At 42.8% G+C, this 25,446-nt stretch overlaps 1 protein-coding gene across 1 annotated transcript in view; it reads left to right on the top strand.

The window, feature by feature from the left end:
- Nucleotides 1–25,446, top strand: part of LOC144606563 (eosinophil peroxidase-like) — an 84,141-nt gene that overhangs the window by 53,150 nt on the left and 5,545 nt on the right. Inside the window, exons 2-10 of the mRNA XM_078422821.1 lie at nt 8,489–8,582; nt 11,461–11,636; nt 13,118–13,250; nt 14,753–14,882; nt 15,688–15,891; nt 18,656–18,986; nt 20,238–20,398; nt 21,070–21,328; nt 23,868–24,038. Of these exons, the coding sequence (XP_078278947.1) occupies nt 8,489–8,582; nt 11,461–11,636; nt 13,118–13,250; nt 14,753–14,882; nt 15,688–15,891; nt 18,656–18,986; nt 20,238–20,398; nt 21,070–21,328; nt 23,868–24,038 (1,659 nt within the window). The remainder of the gene's footprint in view (nt 1–8,488; nt 8,583–11,460; nt 11,637–13,117; nt 13,251–14,752; nt 14,883–15,687; nt 15,892–18,655; nt 18,987–20,237; nt 20,399–21,069; nt 21,329–23,867; nt 24,039–25,446) is intronic.

A 25,446-nucleotide genomic window follows, 5' to 3' on the forward strand; every position in this document is an offset into this window, starting at 1 on the left:
CCAAACCTGAGCGCAATGTACCAAGTGCAGTCTAACTTTCTTTACTTTTGTACTTAATATCTCAATTTATGAAGCAGAAGGTCCCATTTGCCTACCTTGTGCATTCGTAATTCGTCTGTCACCTACATCATTCTGTGTATATGAACCCTTCTGGCAAAATGCATCAATTTGTGTTTCTTTGCATTAAATTCGATCTGTCATGTTTTTCTGTGCTGCCTCCCCACTGCCCACCTCCCCGCCCCCGCCCCCCACACACTCCCCATACCATTCTTCCAAAATCCATCCTGTTGCATAATCAGTGTTTGACATCATTGGGAAATTGTGTACTTTTATTCTGAATGCCAACACACTTACCAAAATATACGAAGACGGGTCATGACCCGAAACGTCACCCATTCCTTCTCTCCAGAGATGTTGCCTGTCCTGCTGAGTTACTCCAGCATTTTGCGTCTATCTCCAAAATATAAACAGTTGTCCTTTCACTGGCTCTTGGGGAACATCACTGTTTCCAATTCTCCAGTCTAAAAGACTGTAAACTAACGTTTAAACCCAAACAGCACTTGATTCTTCTGCTCCATAAGACTCTATTTTGCTCACCAGCTTTTCTTCACACGCTGTCAAATGCTTTCCTAAAATCCGTTTAGAAAAACAGAAAACATAAATCAAAAATTCGATTGGATCCGTCCAACTGGGTCATCTTTTACTATGATATGTGGGTCATCTTTCTACACAGTGAATGCTGGCCCTCCCTTCAAGAACCTGTTCATTATTTTTCCCTGACATCTATACACACTGGGAACATTGAGGCGACACACATACAGTTGACCTTCAAAGAGTTGCTGGCCAACCCTTCTACACTTTCCATTGTAGTGTGAAACAAATAGCAGGCTATGAAATTATGGTAGTGTTTATAGTATAATCCTGCTGTCGCTGATGCTCCACTGTTTAGCTGGTGGATATCTTCAGTAATTACATCACACCTTCTTCTCAGGCAGCCTCTTGGGATTAAGGTGATTTTCTGTGGGTTGAGGAGACTGATGAAAGCCAGTGTGGGACTCTCAGACTCTGACGCAGGAGGTATTTGATGGGATAAGCAGGTGGATAGTTGGGGAAGCAGAAAGTTCTTTCCACCATTCACTTTGGGCATTATGGAGGTTGACAGATTCTTGATTAGTAAGGATGTCAAGGGTTCTGGAGAAAAGGCAGGAGAATGGGGTTGAGGGCGAAAGATCAGCCATGATTGAATGGTTGAGCAGACTTAGTGGGCCGAATGGCCTAATTCCGCTCCTATGAACTTATGGACCTATCACAATAAATGGATTCAAGGTTCTCAATATCTTCCTGAATGCTCATTTTCCATTGTGAATATTCATGGACTGGGATTCTCATGAATCTACAGGGTTGTATATTTTCCAAGGAGAATTACAGAATATCCTTGAATCATTTTCTCTGTCCACTTGGTAATCTCTCGCCACGACTAAGCCTTGGTATCTGTTTGGGCCTCGTAGTCTGCCCAACTTGAACAGTGAATGTGATTAATGGACAATTCTGGGGGGAGGTTGCCTGAGAGAGGGGCTTGAGAGAGGGCACTGGTGGCATCTCTCCAGTGACTTGAGCTGCCTGCTAAAGGTTGTCCAAGTTTCAGAAGCTTATCGGAGTTCAGAGATTACTGATGCTGTTAAACCTTGAGGTTTGTGCCAGGTTTCGGGGCTTGATCTTCAAATAATCTTTTTCTTCAGTAATACAAGACTGCCTGGAGCACAGAGGATAACATAGTTTTATCTTTGATATGTATTTTTATTGAAAGATGAGTTCCAGCATATAGGAATTTTTCCAGTGTCTCGCTATGAGCCTTTATAGTCATGGGAAGGTTGTTTTGGAACCTCTGTTTTGTTTAGATGCAATGTTTAAGGTCCAATCTCTGGTATTCTTCAGTGAATCAATAAATGATTTTGCCCTCAAATCTGCACATGCATAATCATGGTGTTAGATTCTACTGTACTTTCATTTCATTTAGTTTCATTTAGTTTATTTATTGTCACAAGTACTGAGGTACAGTGAAAAGCTTTTGTTGCGTGCTAACCAGTCGGTGGAAATACAATACATAATTACAATTGAGCCATCTGCAATGTACAGGTACATGGTAAAGGGATATTGAAGATATTGAGAACCTTGAATCCATTTATTGTGATAAGTCCATGTCCATAAGTTCATGATAAAGGGAATAGCGTGAATAACATTTAGTGCAAGAATTGCATCCTAATTGCATACATCCAATGATCCATAAGACGCATTAAAAAAAACTACAGATGCGAGAAATCTGAAATAAAAACAACAGAAAACAATGGAAGCACTCAGCATCTTTGGAAAGAGAAACAAAATTAAATGTTTCAGGTTGAAGACCCCTTGTCAGAAACACCATTTCTCCTGGAGTTGGCACATGGCAATGATGATACATGGCAATGTGCTTTTGGATGGATAGAGTTCACCATGTTTCAGCAAAAAAGCTCTTCTGCCACTGGCAGTGAAGGTAAGATGTTTCTAGCGCCAACTACCCCTGCATCAGAGAGCCACCACACCTCTCTATTGATACCCCTTTCTGGAAGATGGTCATGATTATAAATTTACTCATGTGCTCTGCATTGATAAACAATGCTTTGCAATCGTTTGGCAATTTTCACAGCCATGGGATGAACTAATAACTTTCCATGTAAAAATTATGTTGAAATGTAGTCATTGTTCTGACATAAGGAACTCTGTCGTCAATGTGAGAATCGCAAGATCCCCCAGATAAAAATAATTGCCACACAATCCTTTTGAGTAGGGTGCTGATAAATATTAGCCAGACAAAAGGAATAATTCCATACCTATTTTTAAAACAATGCCCCTCATTATGTTTTTTTTCCATGTACTTTGGGGGGATTCCTCATTAAGTGAGTTATCGGGCTGGTGGCAATTTCAAATAAGCGGCATTTGCATGGCAAATAGGCAGCTCGGAGATTCAAGCAATCCTAGGAGGTTTGAGCATACAACCCTCTGTGAAAGAGGTGAGGGTTGATCAGCTGGTGACATCTTTATACATTCGTAACTCAATGGAAAATAAACTAATTTGTGGGTGAAATAGTTCTATGGTTTGCCACAAAAACATAAGGAGTTCAGCAGACCACTTGGATAACATCAGCCACTCACCCAGGTCTCATTGACTCTCAGAATTCCCTTGTTGCCGTACAAGGGCAGAAAGCTTATTCTCAATCTGCGGACACTAGGATTATTGTAAAACCATGCATACGTGATTGTGATCACTTGCACAATTGATCTTCTCTGCCATAATTATCCTTGAAAATTGCCCACCTGCTTACATTTGCCCATTCTATGTTAAGACTAGTGTTAATAAATTCGGCTGACCTTTACAAACAGGAATTCATGACGTAGCTTATCAGTATTTAAATGTCATAGGCTGCTTTGATTTTCAGATGATTTCTTGCAGAAGGAATTGAAGTCCAAAGGTGAGTGTGATGCATCTCCTTGGGAATCTCTGTTTACAGGAAAGATCCCTTTAATTTTTGGAAGAACCAACATTTAGAATATTTACTATTTTACGATCATTCTCAACTTGAAGGGTATTTTTGTCTTTTTCTCAATTTTAACTGTGCTGAAAGGGCTTATTCATTTTCTTTTATGTGTTATTTTTTCTGCATTTTGCAATACTCTTTGACATAAATTTACTATATTTCTATAACTAAGTCACATAATAACTTTTTCAATCACTTTTATTGTCCTCTATTTTCCCTTAAATTTGTTCATCTATTTAGGACCATGCTAATTTACAATGATATTTATCCGTGCTATTCAGTATTAGATATTTAAAGGTAATCTACCAAACATTAAGTGGGGTCTCAAATCCCTTTCCTCAGCAGTTTTTATCCAGCCTATTGAATTTATTCCCAGCCACATTGAACTTGATCATATTGTGGTCATCCTTTGCAACTGACATCTCACTCCTTCAGGTCTCATTTTTCAAAGAAAGTAAGTCTTGCGTTTATATACCATTATCTCCAGCATGGGGTTAATACTGAACCGCCGAGTTGTGCTATTAGAAACAAAGCCTTATCTCTGTTTAAAACTTCGTCCAGTGACAACGTCTTGAACAGTGCAGCGATTCATCAGCGATGCATTGGAAGGCCAGCCCAGGTGTTTGAGCACAGGTCTTTGCTCAGAAGCAATATCTGACTTTGTTTGAAATGCCTATATATTTATTGTGACAATGGAAGGAGACCATGGGATGCAGGAGAAATCCCAGTGTCATTTGCACCATCACAGAGAAATTGTGCAAACTCCACACAGGCCTGAGGTCAGGATTGAGCCCTAATGTCTGGAGGTGTGAGGCTGCACTGCTTTCTGTTGCACCACCAAGCCATCCTATCTCTGCCATGGATTACATGGCCGTGTATGTAAGCATTACTGTCTGTCTCCATGTATCCCCTTGGAGGTCTACTTGTACCTGAGTTTTAGCTGTGTGTGGACTTGCCTATGTTATTTAGCTTTTTAAGTCTCCTCACTTTAACTTTAACCGGAGACTCAGGTTCGATCCTGACTACGGGTGCTGTACTGTAAGGAGTTTGTACGTTCTCCCCGTGACCTGCGTGGGTTTTCTCCGAGATCTTCGGTTTCCTCCCACACTCCAAAGACGTACAGGTATGTAGGTTAATTGGCTGGGTAAATGTAAAAATTGTCCCTAGTGGGTGTAGGATAGTGTTAATGTACGGGGATCGCTGGGCGGCACGGACTTGGTGGGCCGAAAAGGCCTGTTTCCGGCGGTATATATATGATATGATATGATATGAACTTATCTCAAGTCTCACAGCCCTGCGTCTGACTGATGCACCAAATGTCTTTCTTTCAGCATGGCATCTGTGTGGTACTTGAGTGTTCTCCTCTTCGGAGTTTTCCTGCTTCACAGAGTTCATGCAGGTAAGAGACTGAGTCAAACTCCTCCAATATAATATTTGGCCAACAATTGACCTATCTTCAATAGTTTTAACCTCTAAAAAAGATGAGAGATTGAGCTGGTTAACTTTTCCTCACTACAACTAAAGCAATGAATAGAGATAGAACAAAAATCAACAGCTTTATGACCAAACCATCATCTGAAACACTGCAACCATTCAAGAAGGGTGCCCATACCTTCTTGACATATAAATCGACGAGACCAAGCGCAGGCTCAGCGATCGTTTCGCTGAACACCTCCATTCAGTACACCTAAACCTACCTGATCTACCGGTTGCTAAATACTTTAACTCCCCCTCCCATTCCTATACAGACCTTTCTGTTCTATGCCTCCTCCACTGTCAGAGTGAGGCCCAACGCAAATTGGAGGAACAGCACCTCATATTTCGCTTGGGCAGCTTACACCCCAGTGCTATAATATTAACTTCTCTAACTCCAAGTGACCCTTGCTTTCCCTCTCTCACCACCCCTTCCCCTTCCTAGTTCTCTGACCAGTCTGACTATATTTTATGATTACATTTTATCTCATTATGCTTTGTTTGCGCCTTGTCGTAGCTAACATTGATCTATTCTACATTTTCCTTGAACTTAATACCCTTTGAAGTCTTTTCACACCTAACACTTCCTTATGTCTGTGTCTCCCTCTCCCCGACTCAGTCTGAAGAAGGGTCTCCACCCACAACGTCACTCATTTCTTCTATTCCGAGAAGGTGCCTGTCCCACTGAGTTACTCTGAGCATTTCGTGTCTATCTTCGGTGTAAACCAGCATCTGCAGTTCCTTCCTACACAAACTGAATTCTTGGTATGTTGTGGTATACCACAGTAGATCTAAACTGCTATATAGTGGCAGGTGTGGTCATTCTTTCTATTACTCAGTCTGTTCTCCAGACAATTTCAGAGAAGTGGACAGAGTAAGAGTTTCTTTCAAAGATTACAAGTTTCAAAAGGCGACAAGTAACGAACACACAAAGAAACCTCTGACAGTCAAGTGCTGAGTAAGGCATTAGAAAACACCTATTCAGTAAAATGAGCAGTTTTCTATTGTTGAATTATCATGGGAGGTTACACTTTTTTTTCCCTCCAGTCACCTCATAAGCGTTTTACAAATAAATTGATTGGTTGATTTGCCAGATTTGCTTAGATGAAGGAGCACTGATGTTTCTACAAGGCGATTAGCATATGGCCAAAGTCCAGGAATCATCAGACTTTGAGCAACATAATCCTTCTAATTAAAACAGAGTATCAAAGAGAATATGAGATGAGCTGCAATAATGTTAACGTTTGGTATTAAATAGCTAATTGTTTTAATTGCCTGTTGGCCACCAATGTGGTAAATTATTATTCCCCAGCAGAGTAGAACACACCAGTGTACATGAGAAATAAGTTTGACTGGGCAATTTTGTCCCTTTGCTATTTAATAAGATCTTGATCTGCTTTCAGCTTCTGATCCACTTTATTGTCTGTTCCCATAACACTTTTAGTCCAAGGGACTCACTACTTTGGCCAAGAATATATTCAGTCTGAAGAAGGGTCTCGACCCAAAAGCTCACCCATTCCTTCTCTCCAGAGATGCTGCCTGACCCACTGAGTTAGTCCAGCATTTTGTGTCTACCTTCGATTTAAATCAGCATCTGCAGTTCTTTCCTACACAATATATTCAGTGATTCAGTGTTTCGCAATATATTCAGGTAGAGTATATCAGGGAATCACAGCACTGGGAGAAAAAATCTTCTTCCTCTCCATCTTAAAGAAACAGGGAGGGTGGAGGGGGAGGGGGAGGGGAGGGGGAGGGGGGAGGGGGAGGGGGAGGGAGGAGGGGGGAGGGGGAGGAGAGGGTGCTGCACCAAAGCAGGAGAGGGTTGGGCCCAACAGCTCCACTTGGTCTAGTATATTTTAAATATGTAAGGACCTGGCTCTAATTCACAAAGCACCTATTGGTCACCTGAAAATGATCTTTATCCCATCTCTACATTTTCCATCAAATAAACAAACGTCTTTCTATGTTAAAATAGTAATGTTATTATCATGAAATCTTTTCTTGCTTAGCATTATTTATTGAAATTTTAATTACAAATTACAGGTGTCAGGGATTGTGGGGAGAAGGCAGGAGAATGTGGTTAGGAGGGAGATATAGATCAGCCATGATTGAATGGCAAAGCAGACTTGATGGGCTGAATGACCAAATTCTGCTCCTATCACATGACCTTATAGAAACATAGAAACATAGAAAACACAGAAACATAGAGAAATAGATGCAGGAGTAGGCCATTCGGGCCATCGAGCCAGCAGCGCCATTCAATATGATCATGGCTAATCATCTAAAATCAGTACCCCGTTCCTGCTTTTTCCCCATATTAGACAATAGACAATAGACAATAGGTGCAGGAGGAGGCCATTCGACCCTTCGAGCCAGCACCGCCATTCAATGTGATCATGGCTGATCATTCTCAATCAGTACCCCGTATTCCTTGATTCCTTTAGCCAGTCAATAACTTTCCTGTGGTGTCACAGTTCGATTATTTTTCCATTGTTTCCCAAACCCTTGGCATGAGTATAATTGCTGATGCTTCTTAATAATTTGATTTCATTTGATTTCATTAAAATACCAAGTTGGTACTACTTCCCACTCACAATTAAAGTCCACGTCTTGTGCTTTTTGGAAATGGACCACTACAGAACGAGATTCCATACTACTTGAATTGGACTCGATGCTTCTTTAATTGATTGTTGATCACATTCTGCTCAGGAGAAGCCCTGTTTTTTTGCAAATTAATCACATTTGAACTCAATTTGGATGAATTACTATATTAAGATTAATGGGCCATAAGACACAGGGAGTTGGCCAGGAAGAGCTGGGTGGATGAATGTTTGGAAAAGAAGAGGATTCACTGTAATTTACTATAATGGGATAAAAACTATTGCAAAATATAGTTGCCCCTTCGCCTCTCAGCACAGACAATTGTTCCTCCATGAAGGAATGAAATCCTGGAATGTCATCAAAGTGTTAGTCCTCTTACGTTTAACTGTATACTGTATGACATCCTCTTGGAGAATAAGTTGTAGATGTCAGGGCGTGGCAACGTTTTGGGCCTGCGTATGAGGGTGAGGCCACCAATCTTGGATCGAGTGGAACATCACAAGTTTGACAAGTTCTCACTTTAATTAATTGTTTCTTGTCTGACTAAGTTACCCAAGGTGCTCACTTTCATATTCCTGAGAGACGATATTTGTCTCTCAGTTGCATGGTCTCATTTTCTAATATGCCCACAGATAAAAATAATTTAAAGGTATTTTATCCCTCTTTAGCAGATAAGCTTTAAATACTCATCTTCAACCCCTTCCTTCTCTGACAATCCAGCTGCAGCGGTTAACTCCATTTACAGTGCATTATCCATCTCAACGTACATTCCTACTTAAGTCTATTGGACACCTGGCCATGCAGAGATTGCGCAGCTCCGAGCTGTTGTGTTTTTATTGCAGATGATGACATACGCCTTGGCAGTCCATACATAAAAAGAGCTGTGCAGAGAGCTATGGAAACAGTGGACAGAGCATATAAGGAGACCAGGGAATGGTGGGTACTTTCTCTCAATGATAGTGTTGGACTAACACTGTACAAAGGGCTTGGCACTGACCTAATTTAAAATAAAGACTAGCACATTCAGAATGAGAACAGTTCCTAATTTGAGTTTATTCACGTGAGTATTTGGTGCGGTTATTCATTTTGTATTTGCAAAGGTAAATGGGTGATTCACAGAGACTATGCTCATGAATGTTCTTCCTTGCATTATGTGATTTGAAATCTTCCAGACTGGTGGTTTCAGGAACATTTGCTGATACCTCATAAAGGAAAATACTATATCATAACCCCCGGTGTCCCAAAAGATCTAGGATTCCTGTAAATTGGATAGGTATATGGATAAGAGGGGATTAGAGGGTTATGGTCTGAGTGCAGGTAGATGAGACTAGGTCAGGGAGAGTGGTCGGTGTGGACTGGTAGGGCCGAACGGGCCTGTTTCCGTGCTGTAGTTGTTATATGGTTATATGGTTATATGGTTATCTGTGGAATTCTCTGCCTCAGAGGGCAGTGGAGGCCAATTCTCTGAATACATTCAAGAGAGAGCTAGATAGAGCTCTTAAGGATAGCGGAGTCAGGGGGTATGGGGAGAAAGCAGGAACAGGGTACTGATTGAGAATGATCAGCCATGATCACATTGAATGGCGGTGCTGGCTCGAAGGGCCGAATGGCCTACTCCTGCACCTATTGTCTATTGTCTATCTCTTTACCAGTTATTGAATCCTATTAGATAGAGGGGAATTGGGTTACATAAGAATGTCCCATCACCAAATGTAGAACAGTCTGTTCGCACTGCCCAGACCTATGTGTAAGATTGGCCACATTTATAAACACTCAGACAATTACATGGAATTGAGATCACTCTGAGGAGAAGGAAGAAGTGGAGAATAAAAAGTTGGCGGTAAAAAGCAATAGTTTGAGTGCCTTAAAAAATGCAAACCTGAAGGTCAAATGTGAAAAAAGAACACAAAGTAGGTCAGGCAGCATCCCTGGAAAAGGATCCTGACCCAAAATGTCACCTAATCATTTCTCCAGGGATGCTGCATGACCCATTGAGTTATTTCAGCACTCTGTGTCCAATTTTTTTAAACCAGCATCTGCAGTTCTTGTTTCTCTATAAGGTCAAATGTTACTCTTAGAAACATAGAAACATAGAAAATAGGTGCAGGAATAGGCCTTTCTGCCCTTCGAGCCAGCATGATGATGGCTGGTCATCCAGAATCAGTACCCTATTCCTGCTTTCTCCCCATATCCCTTGATTCCATTATCCTAAGTTCTTTATCTAACTCTCTCTTGAATATATCCAGAGAATTAACCTCCCCTGCCTTCTGTGGCGGAGAATTCCAATGATTCACAACTCTCTGGGTGAAAAAGTTTTTCCTCATCTGTCCTAAATGGCCTGCCCCTTATTCTTCAACTGTGACCCCTGGTTCTGGACTCCCCCAACATCCGGAACATTTTTTCTGCATCTAGCCTGTCCAATCCCTTAAGAATGTTAAATGTTTCTATAAGATCCACTCTCATCCTTCTAAATTCCAGTGAATATAAGCCCAGTCGATCCATTCTTTCATCTTATGTCAGTCCCGCCATCCCGGGAATTAATATCATATCATATATCATATCATATATATACAGCCGGAAACAGGCCTTTTCGGCCCTCCAAGTCCGTGCCGCCCAGTGATCCCCGTACATTAACACTATCCTACACCCACTAGGGACAATTTTTACATTTACCCAGCCAGGTAACCTACATACCTACATACGTCTTTGGAGTGTGGGAGGAAACCGAAGATCTCGGAGAAAACCCACGCAGGTCACGGGGAGAACGTACAAACTCCTTACAGTGCAGCACCCGTAGTCAGGATCGAACCTGAGTCTCCGGAGCTGCATTCGCTGTAAAGCAACAACTCTACCGCTGTGCTACCGTGCCGCCCTGGTGAACCTACGCTGCACTCCCTCAATAGCAATAATGTCCTTCCATAAATTAGGAGACCAAAACTGCACACAATACTCCAGGTTTTGGACTCACCAGGGCCCTGTACAACTGCAGTAGGACCTCCTTGTTCCTATATTCAAATCCTCTCTCATGCCTGTACACCCTACCTCAAAAACCCAGCACATTGTACAATATACATCACAACTACACCCTTTATCACTTCAAGGCCAACTTTGTTTGCATTGTGCAGTGTTGGGCAGGGAACCTGCTAATTAAACCCTATACTTCACTATAAGCCTTTAAGGCTAATGCCACATACTCAGTCAATGGCACAAAGGTCCCAACATGCAGATATCCAGAGCCTCATTTGTCCCAGTGGCACACAATCACACAAACTCTCATTTACCCCAAGACTCTTGACCTTCTAGTGACCAGAAAATCTTCTTAAGATTTTTCTGCACCAACTATCTATTCCTGCCATTCTCTTCCTCTGACATTTATTGGCCTTGACCTCCAGTTGAGGGGGTTTCCATTAAGTATGCCAATTCAGTAGCATACTGAAATTCACTATGCTGGATATATGACTTGAAGAGTCTTCATTAGCTCATGCAGCAACCCTTTAGCATTGTTATAAATGTGCATCACACTTTATATGCCATTCTGTTTTACCATTCTTCCTCTCTAAGTGGATAACTTCAAAGTACACTATACTATCCAACATCTCGTAATGCATTGCCCATTCAAATAAAACTTTGGAACTTTGCATTCTCCTTCCAGCCGGCACTTCTACCCAACTCTGTATCACTGTTTATGTTGATGAATGTCCAAGGCATGAATCTCTTTTTATTGTAGTATGGTTTCACTATATCATGGGTCAACATTCAAGAATTAAATTCCTGACCTACTGCTTCCCAAATAATCTGCCCTCTGCACTTCCAGCCAAAAGGAACGGCGGCTCAAAAGAGTCTTGAGTCCACATGACCTCATGCGCTTCATCAAGCACCCAATGGCCGAAACCAGGGTTGCAGTGAGATCAGCAGAGTACATGGAAACCGCACTGAACCTGATCCAAGAAAAGGTCCATCGAATCCACAGACGCGATCTTAATGCATCAGGTTAGTTAACGAACAATTAAGGAAACAATTACTGCTTTCATTGGCACCACCTCTTTCTATCAGTGCCATTGAGCGTTCCTTTTCTGGCGATTTTGTTTTAAAAAGCAGCGCCAGGTGAAGAAAAAAGTCAATTCACCAAAGTGCGATGTAGAAAAGGTGTTGCAGACGCAGTCTTGGTGGCTGGCGGGGGGGGGGGTTGGGGGATGGGGTTGGGGGTTGGGGGATGGGGGGATGGGGGTTGGGGGATGGGGGTTGGGGGATGGGGGTTGGGGGTTGGGGGTTGGGGGATGGGGGTTGGGGGTTGGGGGTTGGGGGATGGGGGATGGGGGTTGGGGGATGGGGGTTGGGGGATGGGGGTTGGGGGTTGGGGAGACAAGACTGGGGAGTATTGGTGATAGAACTGAGCACAAACCGACTTTTCCTGCACTGAAGTCAGACCAGTTATCCAACACTTTACCGAGGGAGTCGAGGCTTCACTGCCGACAGCGATGTCTTGGCACTCTGCAGTCAATCTGTGGTTTATGACACCCTTCGCTTCTAGTGGGAAGGAAGGCTTTGTCAGGGGCTTTTCTATCGGGCCGGGTGGCAGTTCGCGCTGCCCTCCGATGTGAAAGGTTTTGCCGTCACCAGATTTCTATTTCAGCAGCCTGTTTAAGATGAAAGGAACTTAATATGAATGTCAGGGCAGAGTGGGGATTGCACCAGCTAGTCCCACTTAAGGAGCCAGCACGGGCATGTAGCATATGGTAGAATTGAGCCAAGGGGTAAAGTTATTGTCAGAAAGCACAAAAACAGCAGTTAGTAGAAATCTGAAATAAAAACAGAACATGCAAGAGGTTTCCAGCAGGTCAGGTAGAACCTGTGGAGAGAGAAGCAGTGTTATGTTGCAGGTCAATAGACCAGCTCTCACTAAAGATCACTGAGTTGAAGCAATAACTCTGTTTATTCCATCACGGACGCTGCCTGACCTGACGTTATTATGGAGACACAAGGACCTGCAGACACTGGAGCCTTGAGTAAAACACAAAGTGCTGGAATAACTCAGCAGTTCAGGCAGCATCTGTGGAGGGAATGGATCGACAATGTTTTGGGTCGGAACCGTTCTTCAGACGTATTATTGTCATCGAGCATTAAGGGCAGTTTGGTGGTGCTGTTCTGTATAAAGTGCAGCTCTTTCACAGCTAAAGTGACCCAAGTTCAGTTTCTGTCCTCAACTCTGTTCTGTGTGGAGTGTTCATGTTCTTCCCGTGACTTTCTCCTGGGCGATATGCTTTCCTCCCAAATGTTTGCTGGCTGGTAAGATAATCGACCGCTGTAAACTACCCCGACTTCAGGTGAGTGTGAAAGTGAAACCAAGCCAGGTTGGAATTCATGCAGTGAGAAACAGCTAACAATTCAGTTGATGAACTTTGAGATATTTAGCGGGACACTTTGTGTGTGAGTCCTTTGGTGACTAAGGACTGATAGTATGCATCTTACAGATATTTTCACATCAGATGACCTAGACACCATTGCGCGCATCACAGGCTGCCAAGTTCTCCGTCAGCCTCCAGTCTGTGCTGACGATTGTTGGGCAAACCGATACAGGACCTTCACCTCCGTATGCAACAACAGGTGAGGCGTGATGTGCTGGTGATGGCTGCTTGTTCTCTTTCTAATTAACTGCCAAACAATAATTGCCATTCAATAAACATTTTTACCTTTACACCAATGAATACATTTATTAATTGTGTCCACACAAGCGAAGCCATTACATATCAGGTTAGAGACAAAATGCTGGAGTAACTCAGCGGGTCAGCCAGCATCTCTGAAGAAAAGGGACAGGTGGCGTTTCGGGTCGAGACCCTTCTCCAGACTGAGAGTCAGGGCTCTCTGAGAAAGGGTCCCTATCCAAAACATCACCGATTCCTTTTCTCCAGAAAAGCTGTCTGAGTGGCTGAGTTACCTCAGCATTTTCAAAGGTTCAAAGGTCAGTTCATTGTCGCATGTACCAATTAAGGTACAGTGAAACTTAGATTACCATACAGCCGTACTACACAAAGCAAAAAGCCACACAATTACATAAAAGTCAACATAAACATCCACCACAGCGGATTCCCCACATTTGTCACTGTTATGGAAGGCAATAAAGTCTAATCCCCTTCCTCTTTATTCGAGGGGGCAACCCAGGACAGAGCTGGCCTTTCTGACCAGCTTGTCGAGTCTCTTCCCTTCCGCCGCTGAGATGCTGCTGCTCCAGCAGACCACTCCACAGAAAATGGCCGATGCAACCACCGTGTTGTAGAAGTTCCTTGGGAGTGCCCCCTGCACTCCAAAGGATCTGAGTCTCCTTAGCAGATAAAGTCTGCTCTGGCCCTTTCTGTATAGCGCATCGGTGATTTCAGTTCAGTCCAGTTTATTGTTGAGGTAGACACCCAGGTACTTATAAGAATCCATCCTCTCGATGTCCATTCCCTGGATGTTCACCGGTGTCGGGGGGACCTGGCTGCGCCTGCAGAAATCTATCACCATCTCCCTGGTTTTCCCTGCATTAATCCGGAGGCAGTTCCACTGGCACCAGTCCACAAACTCCTTGATCAGCTCTCTGTACGCCCTGTCCTCGTCGCCCGTGATGAGGCCGACGATGGCAGAGTCGTCAGAGAACTTCTGTAGATAGGAGTCTGCAGAGCTGTGCCTGAAGTCCGCAGTGTACAGGGTCCCTGTAAATGTACCTGGCAACCTGGGATCACGGGATAGAAAAAGGCACAGAGTGCTGGAGTGACTCGATGGATCAGGCGTCATCTTTGGAGGACATGAATGGGGGGGCATTTCAGGTCGGGACCCTTCTCAGTCTGATTATGGTAGCGGGGCGAAAGCTGGAAGAGCGGTGGGGGCAAGACAAAACCTGGCAAATGATGGGTGGTTACAGGTGAGGGAGGGAGGAGGGGGGAGTTTAAATGGCAGGTGATTGGACAAAAGCCAGAGATGAAAAGACAAAATACTGTGAGATGAAGAGATAAGGAGAAAAGGGGAGGGGGATTACAGAATGATGGAAATACCCTGTCGAAGCTTTGTGTTTGATCAACTGCATTGGGAGTGTATTTGCAGAAACTAACGTCAGTTTTCCCATTTTCCAGGCAGAGGCCGCTCCAGGGAGCCTCCAACACTCAGTTCATCCGATGGCTTCCTGCTCGCTATGAGGACGAGATTTCACTTCCAGTCGGCTGGACCTCAGGCAAACTCATTTCTGGATTTCCTGTGCCTTTGGTAACTATTCACACACCAACCGGAACCTCCACCCTCTTTCACCCAGTTTTCATTATTTCACATTATGGGTTACGTTTACACGGATATGGGATGTGTCATAACTCCGTGACTCTGGGCCTTGCCTTTTTTCCATGTAGTGAATGGATTTCACATCTTCCTCAGGTTCGAGAGGTGTCCAACATAATCCAATATTCAACGATCACATAAAAAATATAAGATTAACATTTCATATGTTGGTTTAGTACATAATTTTTAAAAAATTGATGATCGTTCATATGTCAATTGATAAGCTCAAGAGACATTAAAAAATCTCCATCTCATATTCGGTCTGTTCTTTATAATGTTATGATGTGTTTTGCCTTACCCTGTTTCTTTTAGCAAGTGGTTTAGCATTCTGGAGAGATTTTTCCAACTGAATTATGAGAGGTTTGGAGACAGTGAATGATTGCAAACTTTCCCCCATGGCATAGATGACACAGATCAATGGGAATATGTTTACGCTGAGACATTAGAGTTATATAGGGGATCTGCTGAAAATATTTTTTTCCCAGAGTGTGGTTGCAAACCTGCAGCATGCTGCTTAAGTGAGTGGTGGAAGCAGATACTCCCAGAACATTTAAGGAACATCCAAACAAACACTTGAATCATGAAGACACGGTGGACGAACTGCTGGTAAATGGGATTAGTTATGATGAGGTGGCATAGACCTGGTGGGCTGAAGGGCCTGTTTTGTGCATTGCATAACTCTATGACTCTGAGCCTTGTCTTTCTCACATGTAATGAATGGATTTCCCATCTGCTTTAGGTTCGAGAGGTGTCCAACATAATCCTGAAAATTATAGGTGAAGTGCCCTTGGACAGAGAATCAAGCCATTTGTTTATGCAGTGGGGGCAGTGGATTGATCACGACATGACCTTAAGCCCTCAGTCTGGGAGTATCCAAACCTACAACGGTGGCATCAACTGTGAAACCACTTGCATTCAGAGAAGCCCCTGTTTCCCGATTGTGGTGAGAACTATACTCTTGTCTTATTCTGAAATGATACATGGTTGGGCAGGAGTAGTACAAAATAAATCCTAAACTAATAATATATTTAATGACTATTGTATAGAAAAACCCACAAAATCTGAAGATGTGTGCCGACCCAAAACTTCACTTTTCCATATTCCACAGAGATGCTGTCTGATCCGTTGAGGTATTCAACAGACATGTGTTCTAAACAAGATTCCAGCATCGGCAGTTCCTTGTGTCTTCACTAAATTTGTTTGGGTGGTAGTCATTAAAGGTTTGTTCCTGGGATGTGAGGGTGATTGGACTGAAAGTTTCTCTCTTCTACTTAACGAAGTGGAGTGCTAACTTGGAAATCTTTCACTAGAAAGCTCCCTGAACTAAAATATCTGTGTTTTCACACTTTATGGAGGGGTGTGTGTGTGTGTGTGTGTGTGTGTGTGTGTGTGTGTGTGTGTGTGTGTGTGTGTGTGTGTGCGCTTTTGTTCGGAGATCCACAGTGGCCTCAAGTCTTCATATGCAATGAAATATTTGGAGAAAAAAACTCAGCCCTCTGCCAATGTATTTTAGTGCCACTTAATTGATTTTTTTTTAGTGTAGTTCCAGACTCCAGTTAGCATGATATAAGAAAATAACTGCAGATGCTGGTACAAATCGATTTATTCACAAAATGCTGGAGTAACTCAGCAGGTCAGGCAGCATCTCGGGAGAGAAGGAATGGGTGACGTTTCGGGTCGAGACCCTTCTTCAGTTGTCTTAGGACGGACCAGTTGGCACCTGAAATTTATGAATTGTATCTGGAGAAGGTGTAACACCTATTTTGGGTGTGGCCAAATTAGTTTAGTTTTAGTTTAGTTTAGTTTATTGTCGCGTATACCGAGGTACAGTGAAAAGCTTTTGTTTCTAACCAGTCAACAGAAAGACAATACATGGTTACAAATTGAGCCACCCACAATGTACAGATACATGATAAAGGGAATAACGTGAATAATGTTTAGTGCAGGATAAAGTCCAGTAAAGTCTGATTAAAGAGGGTCCAATGGGGTAGGTAGTTGCTCAGGACTGCTCTGTACTTGTTAGTGGAATGGTTTGGCTACAGATATATCCAGGATAGGATGGTATATGACTGCGATGGGAATTTGCAGTTGATGATGTTCCCATGCTCCTGTTGCTCTATCCTACATACCAGTAAAATTCCTTTACCAAACATGGCAGGCACTACAACTCCAGCTTGCAATAGGCATGAACATCTTGCTTGACCTATTGCAGGTGGGGTGCTCAAAAAAATATACATGCTGATTTTTTACTTCTCTGACCGCTGCCTGGCAGCTCCAGAGACCCAGGTTAGATCCTGACCTTGGATGCTGTACGTGTGAAGTTTGTGCATTCTCTCTGTGACTGCGCGGGTTTCCTCTGGGTGCTCCGGTTTCCTCCCATATCCAAAAGACTTGTGGGATTCTAGGTTAGTTTGCTTCCATGTAAAAATAATTGCCGAGTATGTGTAGGGTGGATGAGAAAGTGGTGCAACGCAGAACTAGTGTGAACGTGTGATCGATGATTGGCATGGACTCAGTGGACTGAAGGGTCTGTTTCCAGGCTGTATCTCTCAAACTAAAACCATAAAGCTTTTGTAGTTGACTGTCATACCCAACCTTCAAATCCTAAACCAGTTTCAAATCTAGGCAGTTGAAGCCTTTAAGCCCCTGTCCCAGTTCGGCGATTTTTCAGGCGACTACGGGCGACAAGACTGTCGCCGCACGGTTGCCGGGGTGTCGCGGGCATGGTCGTGAGTCGTCTCCAAAGAGTCGTAGCGTTTTTCTGGTCGTCGCTGGATTTTGTGAAGGCTTGAAATTTTTCGGCGACTGTTGATTTGACGTCAATGAGAGTAGCTTGATGTCTCCTGGCGTGGGCGCTGTCGTAGGTTGTCGCCAGGTTATCGCCAAGTGATTACGGTTGTTGCCAGTGCTGACTTCAGCGAATTCCAAGTGTGGACTTGATCTGATCATCCATCAGTGTAATGTGTCCATAAATGATGTTAGGTTTTGTATGATTTTGCACTTGCATTCTGTTTAAAGTTTGAATTTTAAAGTTTGAAGTTTATTGAAATTTATTGGTTTATTACAGTATTTTTGTGTGCACTGCTGTATGTTCTTATCAACCTTTAAAAAAATGTTGTTTGTATATCTATAAAGAAATTCTTGACATTTGGACATAAAATTGATGTAGGAAGTTATTGTATTTCAGAGTAGTTTCTCATGGCATCACTTTCAAATAGTCATGATGCAGAATGATTGAAAACCCTATCGTACACCCACTTTTATAGGGAAAGTAGGTGAAACGTGACTTGTCTCCAGTTGTTTCCAGTCCTCAGGGTCATAGCTTGTCGTAGCTTGTCACGGGTGGACGTAGGTTGACTTCGGTTGTCGTCTCTGTGGTGGTAGGTTGGCGTTAGTGTGGTCGTAGCTGGACGTTCCACTTGTGATGATTGGGTCGCCGGTTTTCGGTCGCTTGCTGTAGCTTAACGTCGACTAGGTGGTAGGTTGTTGTAGCTTGTCGTAGACATTGTCGTGGAGGGATCCAGTCACCATTTTTTCGCCAACCTGCTACGACTAAGACAGTCGCCGGCAGTTGCCTTAAAAACGCCTAACTGGGACAGGGCCTTTATTCTTATCAACCTTAACCTTCATAGCGTTTCCCTTCTAAGACGTAGTAAAAAACATTTGAGTAATTATTTCCAAAATAATTCCAAATTCTTCCCTGGCAGATACCACCCAATGACACGAGGATCACAAATAATGAAAAATGCATCCCTTTCTTCCGATCGGCTCCTGCTTGTGGCTCCATTGGAAATATGAACACTCGCCAGCAGATAAATGCCATCACCAGTTACCTTGACGTCAATGAAGTCTACGGCAGCACCAACTGCCTGGCCAACAAGCTCAGAAACCTGACCAATGAAGATGGTCTGATGGCAGTGAACCAAAATCACTCTGACAATGGACAAGACTATCTACCATTCAACAACTTTTCAAATAACATTTGTGGCAGCATTGGGGCCTCCTGTGGCCCAAACGCTACTTCATGTTTTATTGCTGGTGAGTGTCACCCCAGGGGGACATTGCTTCACAAACCACCCTTCTTTTCGCTCGCACTAATGCACCCTGCGCAACAAATTAAAAATGGAAATGTGTCAGGAGAAATTGGCCGAGTAGTTTGCTGGCAAGTTTAGTACAGGTGCCACGGTGAAAGGCTGCTTTATATTCCGTTCTGGAATTCGCCAGCCAACATATTGTTTTAGGCAACAAAAGATGTTGCGCCGATTTCAAAGCTATTGTCTCCTATATCCTTCAATATCTGCTAGTCTCTCGTGTTAGGTTTTTAGTGGTTAGCTTCTTTCTTGGCATTCCCGTCAATCTTAAGGGCCAATTTGACTGTGCCGCAACATAGTAAAATTTCACCTATCCATGTTCTTTTTTTTGTTGTTTTTAATTATATATTTTTTATTATTTTATTGAGCTTCACAAAAATACAAATGAGAATTCATTTTACAATTATACACAGTATAAGGGAAAGAAAAGAAAAAGACAAAAAAAAGAACTCCCAAAAAAACACCCCCAAAAAAAAAGATTTTTGAGAGTTATATGGTTTGATTGACAGTTTTGATAGTAGGTAGGTTGTACCATATCACATTACAATTACACTGGATGCCAAACATTTCCATGTATGGCCACAAACAGGAAATACATTGTAACGCGACACATCAGTCAATAGTCCATGTTCTCCAGAGATGCTGGCTGACACGTTCAGTCACTCAGCACTTTGTGTCTTTTTTTTTCTATCTATTGTTGAATGGTTTAAGGATCCAAAATTAATCAACATTTCTGCTTTTGTTGCTTTGAATAGGTCTGTTTAAGATAATACCAGGATCACTTTTAAAGGGCCCAACCAAAATGGAGTAAAAAAACTTTCTGACTCTGGAAGTATGGATTTGGTACTTTTAATTGGATTCCCTTGACTTTTTTATTCACTCAATAAAAAATACCTATAATCCAAAGAAGTACATTTCAGTAGAAGCATAGATGCAAGGTTCTTTCTTCCAATCTCCACATTTCCTTACAAGCTATGATGCGCTTTGAGTCACTCTGTTGGTAGCAGGCATAGAAACCCATCAATCCATATTTCCTCACCCAGTTACAATAAAAGAAATTAGAATATATCCCTTCACATCGATATAAAATGAATGATTGGAGCATGATTGGGATGAACCACAGTCTTCTACAATGCACTTAGCAGTCCCAATGAAACTGCACCAATAATAATGGTGACCTTCACCATGTCCACCACAGGTGATGTACGTGCAAACGAACAGTTGGCACTGTTGTCTTTCCACACAATGTTTCTACGGAAGCACAATCGCATCGCAAAAGAGCTGAAGAAACTGAACCCGCACTGGGATGGGGAGAGAATATATCAAGAAACGAGAAAAATCATGGGAGCTTTTCAACAGGTAAAGAAAAAAATGGCACCAGCAAAATAAAGGTTGTATGACAGACAGACTAATACTTAAATCTCAGCACGTGAAATTAAACTTGTTTAATAAGTTGTAGAATTTGATCATTTAACACTATTACCAAACTTGTTGGGATCACAATGTAATCTTTCCAAAGGACCACTGTCACCATTCCTATGTCTTAGGCAGTTTCTTGCAATTCCTTGGCAGTTTCATTGTGTAGCTAAGACATGGCATTCTCAGGTAATCTAATGATGGTCAATAAATACTCCTCCAACAAATGTTCAACAACATGAATTGCAAGGTTTATAGCGCAATATAAGGCTTATAGTTTTAATCTGCTAAATATCCTACATATCAGTCCCTCGAAAGTGTACATAAGTCTCTGGCCATATTCCATGATGAGAACCAATGTCACCTGATCACAGGAAAATGATAAAGAATAGGAAGAGAAGTCAGGTGATACGCTTTCACTCAGAAATTACTGCATTTGAGGATTGATTCTGTCGGAAAGAACTGCATTGGACATATGGTTCTGTGGACTGAAAGTCAGCCCAATAGCCAGTGCAGTGAGTAGGACAGATATCTTTCAAAGAGAAAGAGTAATGGTTTCCAATGAGTTTTATGTCTTAAATGAGGCCGCACTAATGAATGATTTTTCACTGCAGATAATACATTACAGAGACTATCTTCCCAACGTAATTGGATCAGAAGCATTGGAGAGATTTCTGCCTGCATACCAAGGTTACCATGAGTCTGTTAATGCCGGTATTGCTAACGTTTTCGCAGCAGCGGCCTTCCGTTTCGGACACACCACGGTTCGGCAGACGATATTCCGCCTTGCAGAAAACTACGATGAGCATCCAAACTTCACAAGTCTGCCCCTGCACAAGACTTTCTTCGCTCCGATGAGACTGATAGACGAAGGTAGGTAACACACCCTAATAATACTGAGCTCAGCAAGAACCATTGCACTGATCCTGAGAGTGGGCACACTTATAGGATTCCGGCTGTGATTAAAGGAAGAGTAAAGTAGAGCTGAATATTGATGGGCCAATTTTTGCTGCTATCTATGTCCCTACAATTGGCAAGGGATAGAGAGCACTCCTTAAGTTCACCCTTTCTTCATTCTGGGGAGAGGGGAGCTTGGACGGGTGCAACTATAAGACCCCAGGGCAATTTGACTCGGCCTACTTCAGAAATGTCTGGTGTTGCGACCAGGAGACAAACGTTCACTGATTTTACAAGCCTCAGACCTGGAAGCTTCTGACTGGTGTACTCATGGACGGACCCAGTGTCCTGAGATCATTATGAGGAAGGGCAGAAGAGAAGAAAGAGAAAACAACACTTCCCTTCTAGTTTCTTGAAACTTCCTCTCAGGGTTTCCCAGGCTGTTAGATGTCCATCCAACCAGACAGTCATTGAGCTTCAAAGAAATGAAATGTGGTCGGAGGGAGCAACGTCCTTTTGCTCACAGGACCAGCTCCTACTTCCCTGACCGTGAAATCGTGGAAATGAGGATTCTCCAAAGGTATTTATTCCCAAAATGCTGGAGTAACTCAGCAGGTCAGGCAGCATCTCAGGAGAGAAGGAATGGGTGACGTTTCGGGTCAAGACCCTTCTTCAGACTCCAAAGGTAAATATCAGGAAAATCAAACTTTAGCTGCTTTACAGTCGCACGTAATCCAGGTCACATTTGGACAAGTCATGCTGGGGGCATTGAACTTTAATCGACCATCATCGACCGATTAGGGTGAATTATCACCAACCCTGCTTTCACAATACACAGGAATGATAATCAGAATAGGAATACCAATTAGAATTGGTTGGATAAAATCATCCGCATCTATTTTATTTAAAAGGTTTCTACTCTCCCACTTTAATAAATTCATATGTGGGAAGGAGTGGCTGTTTTAGCCCAGTAATTGTCCTCTCTAGTAGTGGGCGGCACGGTAGCGCAGCGGTAGAGTTGCTGCTTTACAGCGAATGCAGCGCCGGAGACTCAGGTTCGATCCTGACTACGGGTGCTGCACTGTAAGGAGTTTGTACGTTCTCCCCGTGACCTGCGTGGGTTTTCTCCGAGATCTTCGGTTTCCTCCCACACTCCAAAGACGTACAGGTATGTAGGTTAATTGGCTGGGTAAATGTAAAAATTGTCCCTAGTGGGTGTAGGATAGTGTTAATGTGCGGGGATCGCTGGGCGGCACGGACTTGGAGGGCCGAAAAAAGGCCTGTTTCCGGCTGTATATATATGATATGATATGATATGAAATACATCACTGGTAGAAGCAATGCTTCAGTCACATGGACCCAGATCGGATTTTCTTTTTTTTTTAAATGGCGACAATTTTGAGGTAGTTGGGCACGTAATAAGCGCCACAGATTTTCTTATCTAAACTCCGCCTGGTAAATGGGATTAATATAGTTTTAGTTTTAGAGACACAGCGCGGAAACAGGACCTTCGGCCCACCGTGTCCATGATGACCAGCGATCCCTGCACACTTACACTATCCTATGCACACTAGAGACAATTTACAATTGTACCAAGTCAATTACCTTACAAACCAGGAACATCTTTGGAATGTGGGAGGAAATTGGAGATCCCATAGAAAACCCACGCAGGTCACGGCGAGATCGTACAAACTCCCTACAGGCAAGCTCCCATGGTCAGGATCGAACCTGGGTCTCTGGCGTTGTTAGGCAGCAACTCTACCACTGCGCCACTGTGCCCCCCACAACAGGTACTTGATGATCAGTAGATGCAGGCTGGGTCAAAGGATCTGTTTCTGTACTGTATGACTCTAATGGTGTCCAACATATCAAACGTAAACACGAGGCCCACAATATTTCAGCTCAAGTTACCAGCTCTGAAAATCAGCAACAGTACAAAAGCCAGCAAGCTGAATCTGTTCAGAGTCTACAGGTAGGAAAGGATTGAGAGGTGAACAGCCCTACAGATGTGCATGCTGTCCTGATCAAGAATTAATTTAAACACAAAAACCTGCAATTAATAGTACCTTATGAAATATGCTGTAAATGTGTGTGGTGTTCCCTTGTGAGTTCCACTGCTCCTGCATATTTTTCGAAGGAGTGAGGTGTGGACACTGAGGAGGGAACTGGACACCAGAGAATAACAGCTTCTGCATGGATTCAAATGGGACTGAGGGGTGGGTGTTTGGGTTGGGGTGGAGTGGGAAGGGGGGAACGATAATGGTGGAAGATCAGTGATTGCCAAAGTTCATCTTGGCTGATGAAGCCTTTGTAGAATCTGCTGTCTGATGCATGACGTGAACAGAAATCCCAATCTCTTACTTCACCAATAAGATCGGGTCAAGCGAATATTTTTGTGCTACTCATTCAGAGATGTTTAACAATTGTCTCCCTCTACCATAACTACACGTTGGAGAATTGGAAAGATCACTTGGTAGATGATCGTTAATGTGCATTTTGCTCTGTGTTTTTGTAGGTGGAGTTGATCCCATTGTCAGAGGATTGTTGAACAAAGCTGCAAAACTACAGACACAGACCAAGATGTTGCACGATGAACTGCGAGAGAGGCTATTTCAGACTATTTCAAATAGAGGGCTGGACCTGGGTTCTCTGAACATGCAGCGTTCCCGTGATCACGGAATAGCAGGTAGGGGGAATGGCGGCAGAGTTGAATATGACTCAAAAAAAGTATTGTCAAGATGGTGGTTAATATAACAAGTTTATGACCTGGTAATCTAATGTTATGAAAATAGCAGGTGCTGAAATCTGAAAATAAAACAGAATAGGTTGTCCAACCTCTCCTTACAGCTAATACACTCTAATCTAAGTAACATACTAGTGAACCTCTTTTGCACCGTCTTTGAAGCCTTCATATGCTTCCTGTAAACCAGTGACCTTCTTGTAGACCTGTGACCAGAACTGCGCACTGTACTCCATCACTCTGATGCAGATGCATTATGAGTTCCACATTTTTATAATCAATGCCCCAACAGAAAAAAAGCAAGTATATTGTATGCTTTCTCAACTGCCCTTGTGTGTAAGTGGACTTGGACTTCAAGATCCCTCTGTACATCAGTGCTCTGAAGGGTCCTGCCATTTACTGTATACTTTTTCCTCTTACTTTTGACCTCCCTAAGTGCAAAATCTCACTCTTAACTTGATTAACGTCCATCAGCCTTTTCTCTGTCCAGATTCCCAATTAGTCTAAGTCCAGCTATATCCTTTGATGGCTTTCCTGATTATTCAACCTCTGCAAATGTTTGTCTAATCTGTAAATTTGCTAATCAACCTACATACATTTTCATCCAAATAATTTATATTTAACAAAAGCAACAGAGGTCCCAGCACTGTTCCCTGCACATCACCACTCGTAACAAACCTCAAGTTAGAACAACACCCCTTCACCATTACCTTCTGATGTTTATGGCCAAGCCAATTTTGAATTAAATTTACCAAGTCTCTGTGGATTCCATGTGCCTTAATCTTCTAGATCAGTCTACCAGGTGGATTCTGTCAAATACTTTACTAAAGCCCATGTAGACAATATCCATTGAGTATAGGAGTAAAGAGGTCCTTCTGCAATTGTATAGGGCCCTGGTGAGACCATATCTGGAGTATTGTGTGCAGTTTTGGTCTCCTAATTTGAGGAAGGACATCCTTGCTATTGAGGCAGCGCAGCATAGGTTCACGTGGTTAATCCCTGGGATGGCGAGACTGTCATATGAAGAAAGATTGGAAAGATTTCACTGGAATTTAGAAGAGGGGATCTTATAGAAACATATAAAATTATAAAAGGACTGGACAAGCTACAAGCAGGAAAAATGTTCCCAATGTTGGGGGAGTCCAGAACCAAGGACCACAGTCTAAGAGTAAAGGGGAGGCCATTTAAAACTGAGATGAGAAAAAAAAAAATCACCCAGAGTTATGAAGTTGTGGAATTCTCTGCCACAGAAGGCAGTAGAGGCCAATTCATTTGGATGAATTTAAAAGAGAGTTAGAGCTCGAGGGGCTAGCGGAATCAAGGGCTATGTGGAGAAGGCAGGCATAGGTTACTA

The sequence above is a fragment of the Rhinoraja longicauda genome, chromosome 26, assembly GCF_053455715.1.
Source record: "Rhinoraja longicauda isolate Sanriku21f chromosome 26, sRhiLon1.1, whole genome shotgun sequence".
Lineage (NCBI taxonomy): Eukaryota > Metazoa > Chordata > Chondrichthyes > Rajiformes > Arhynchobatidae > Rhinoraja > Rhinoraja longicauda.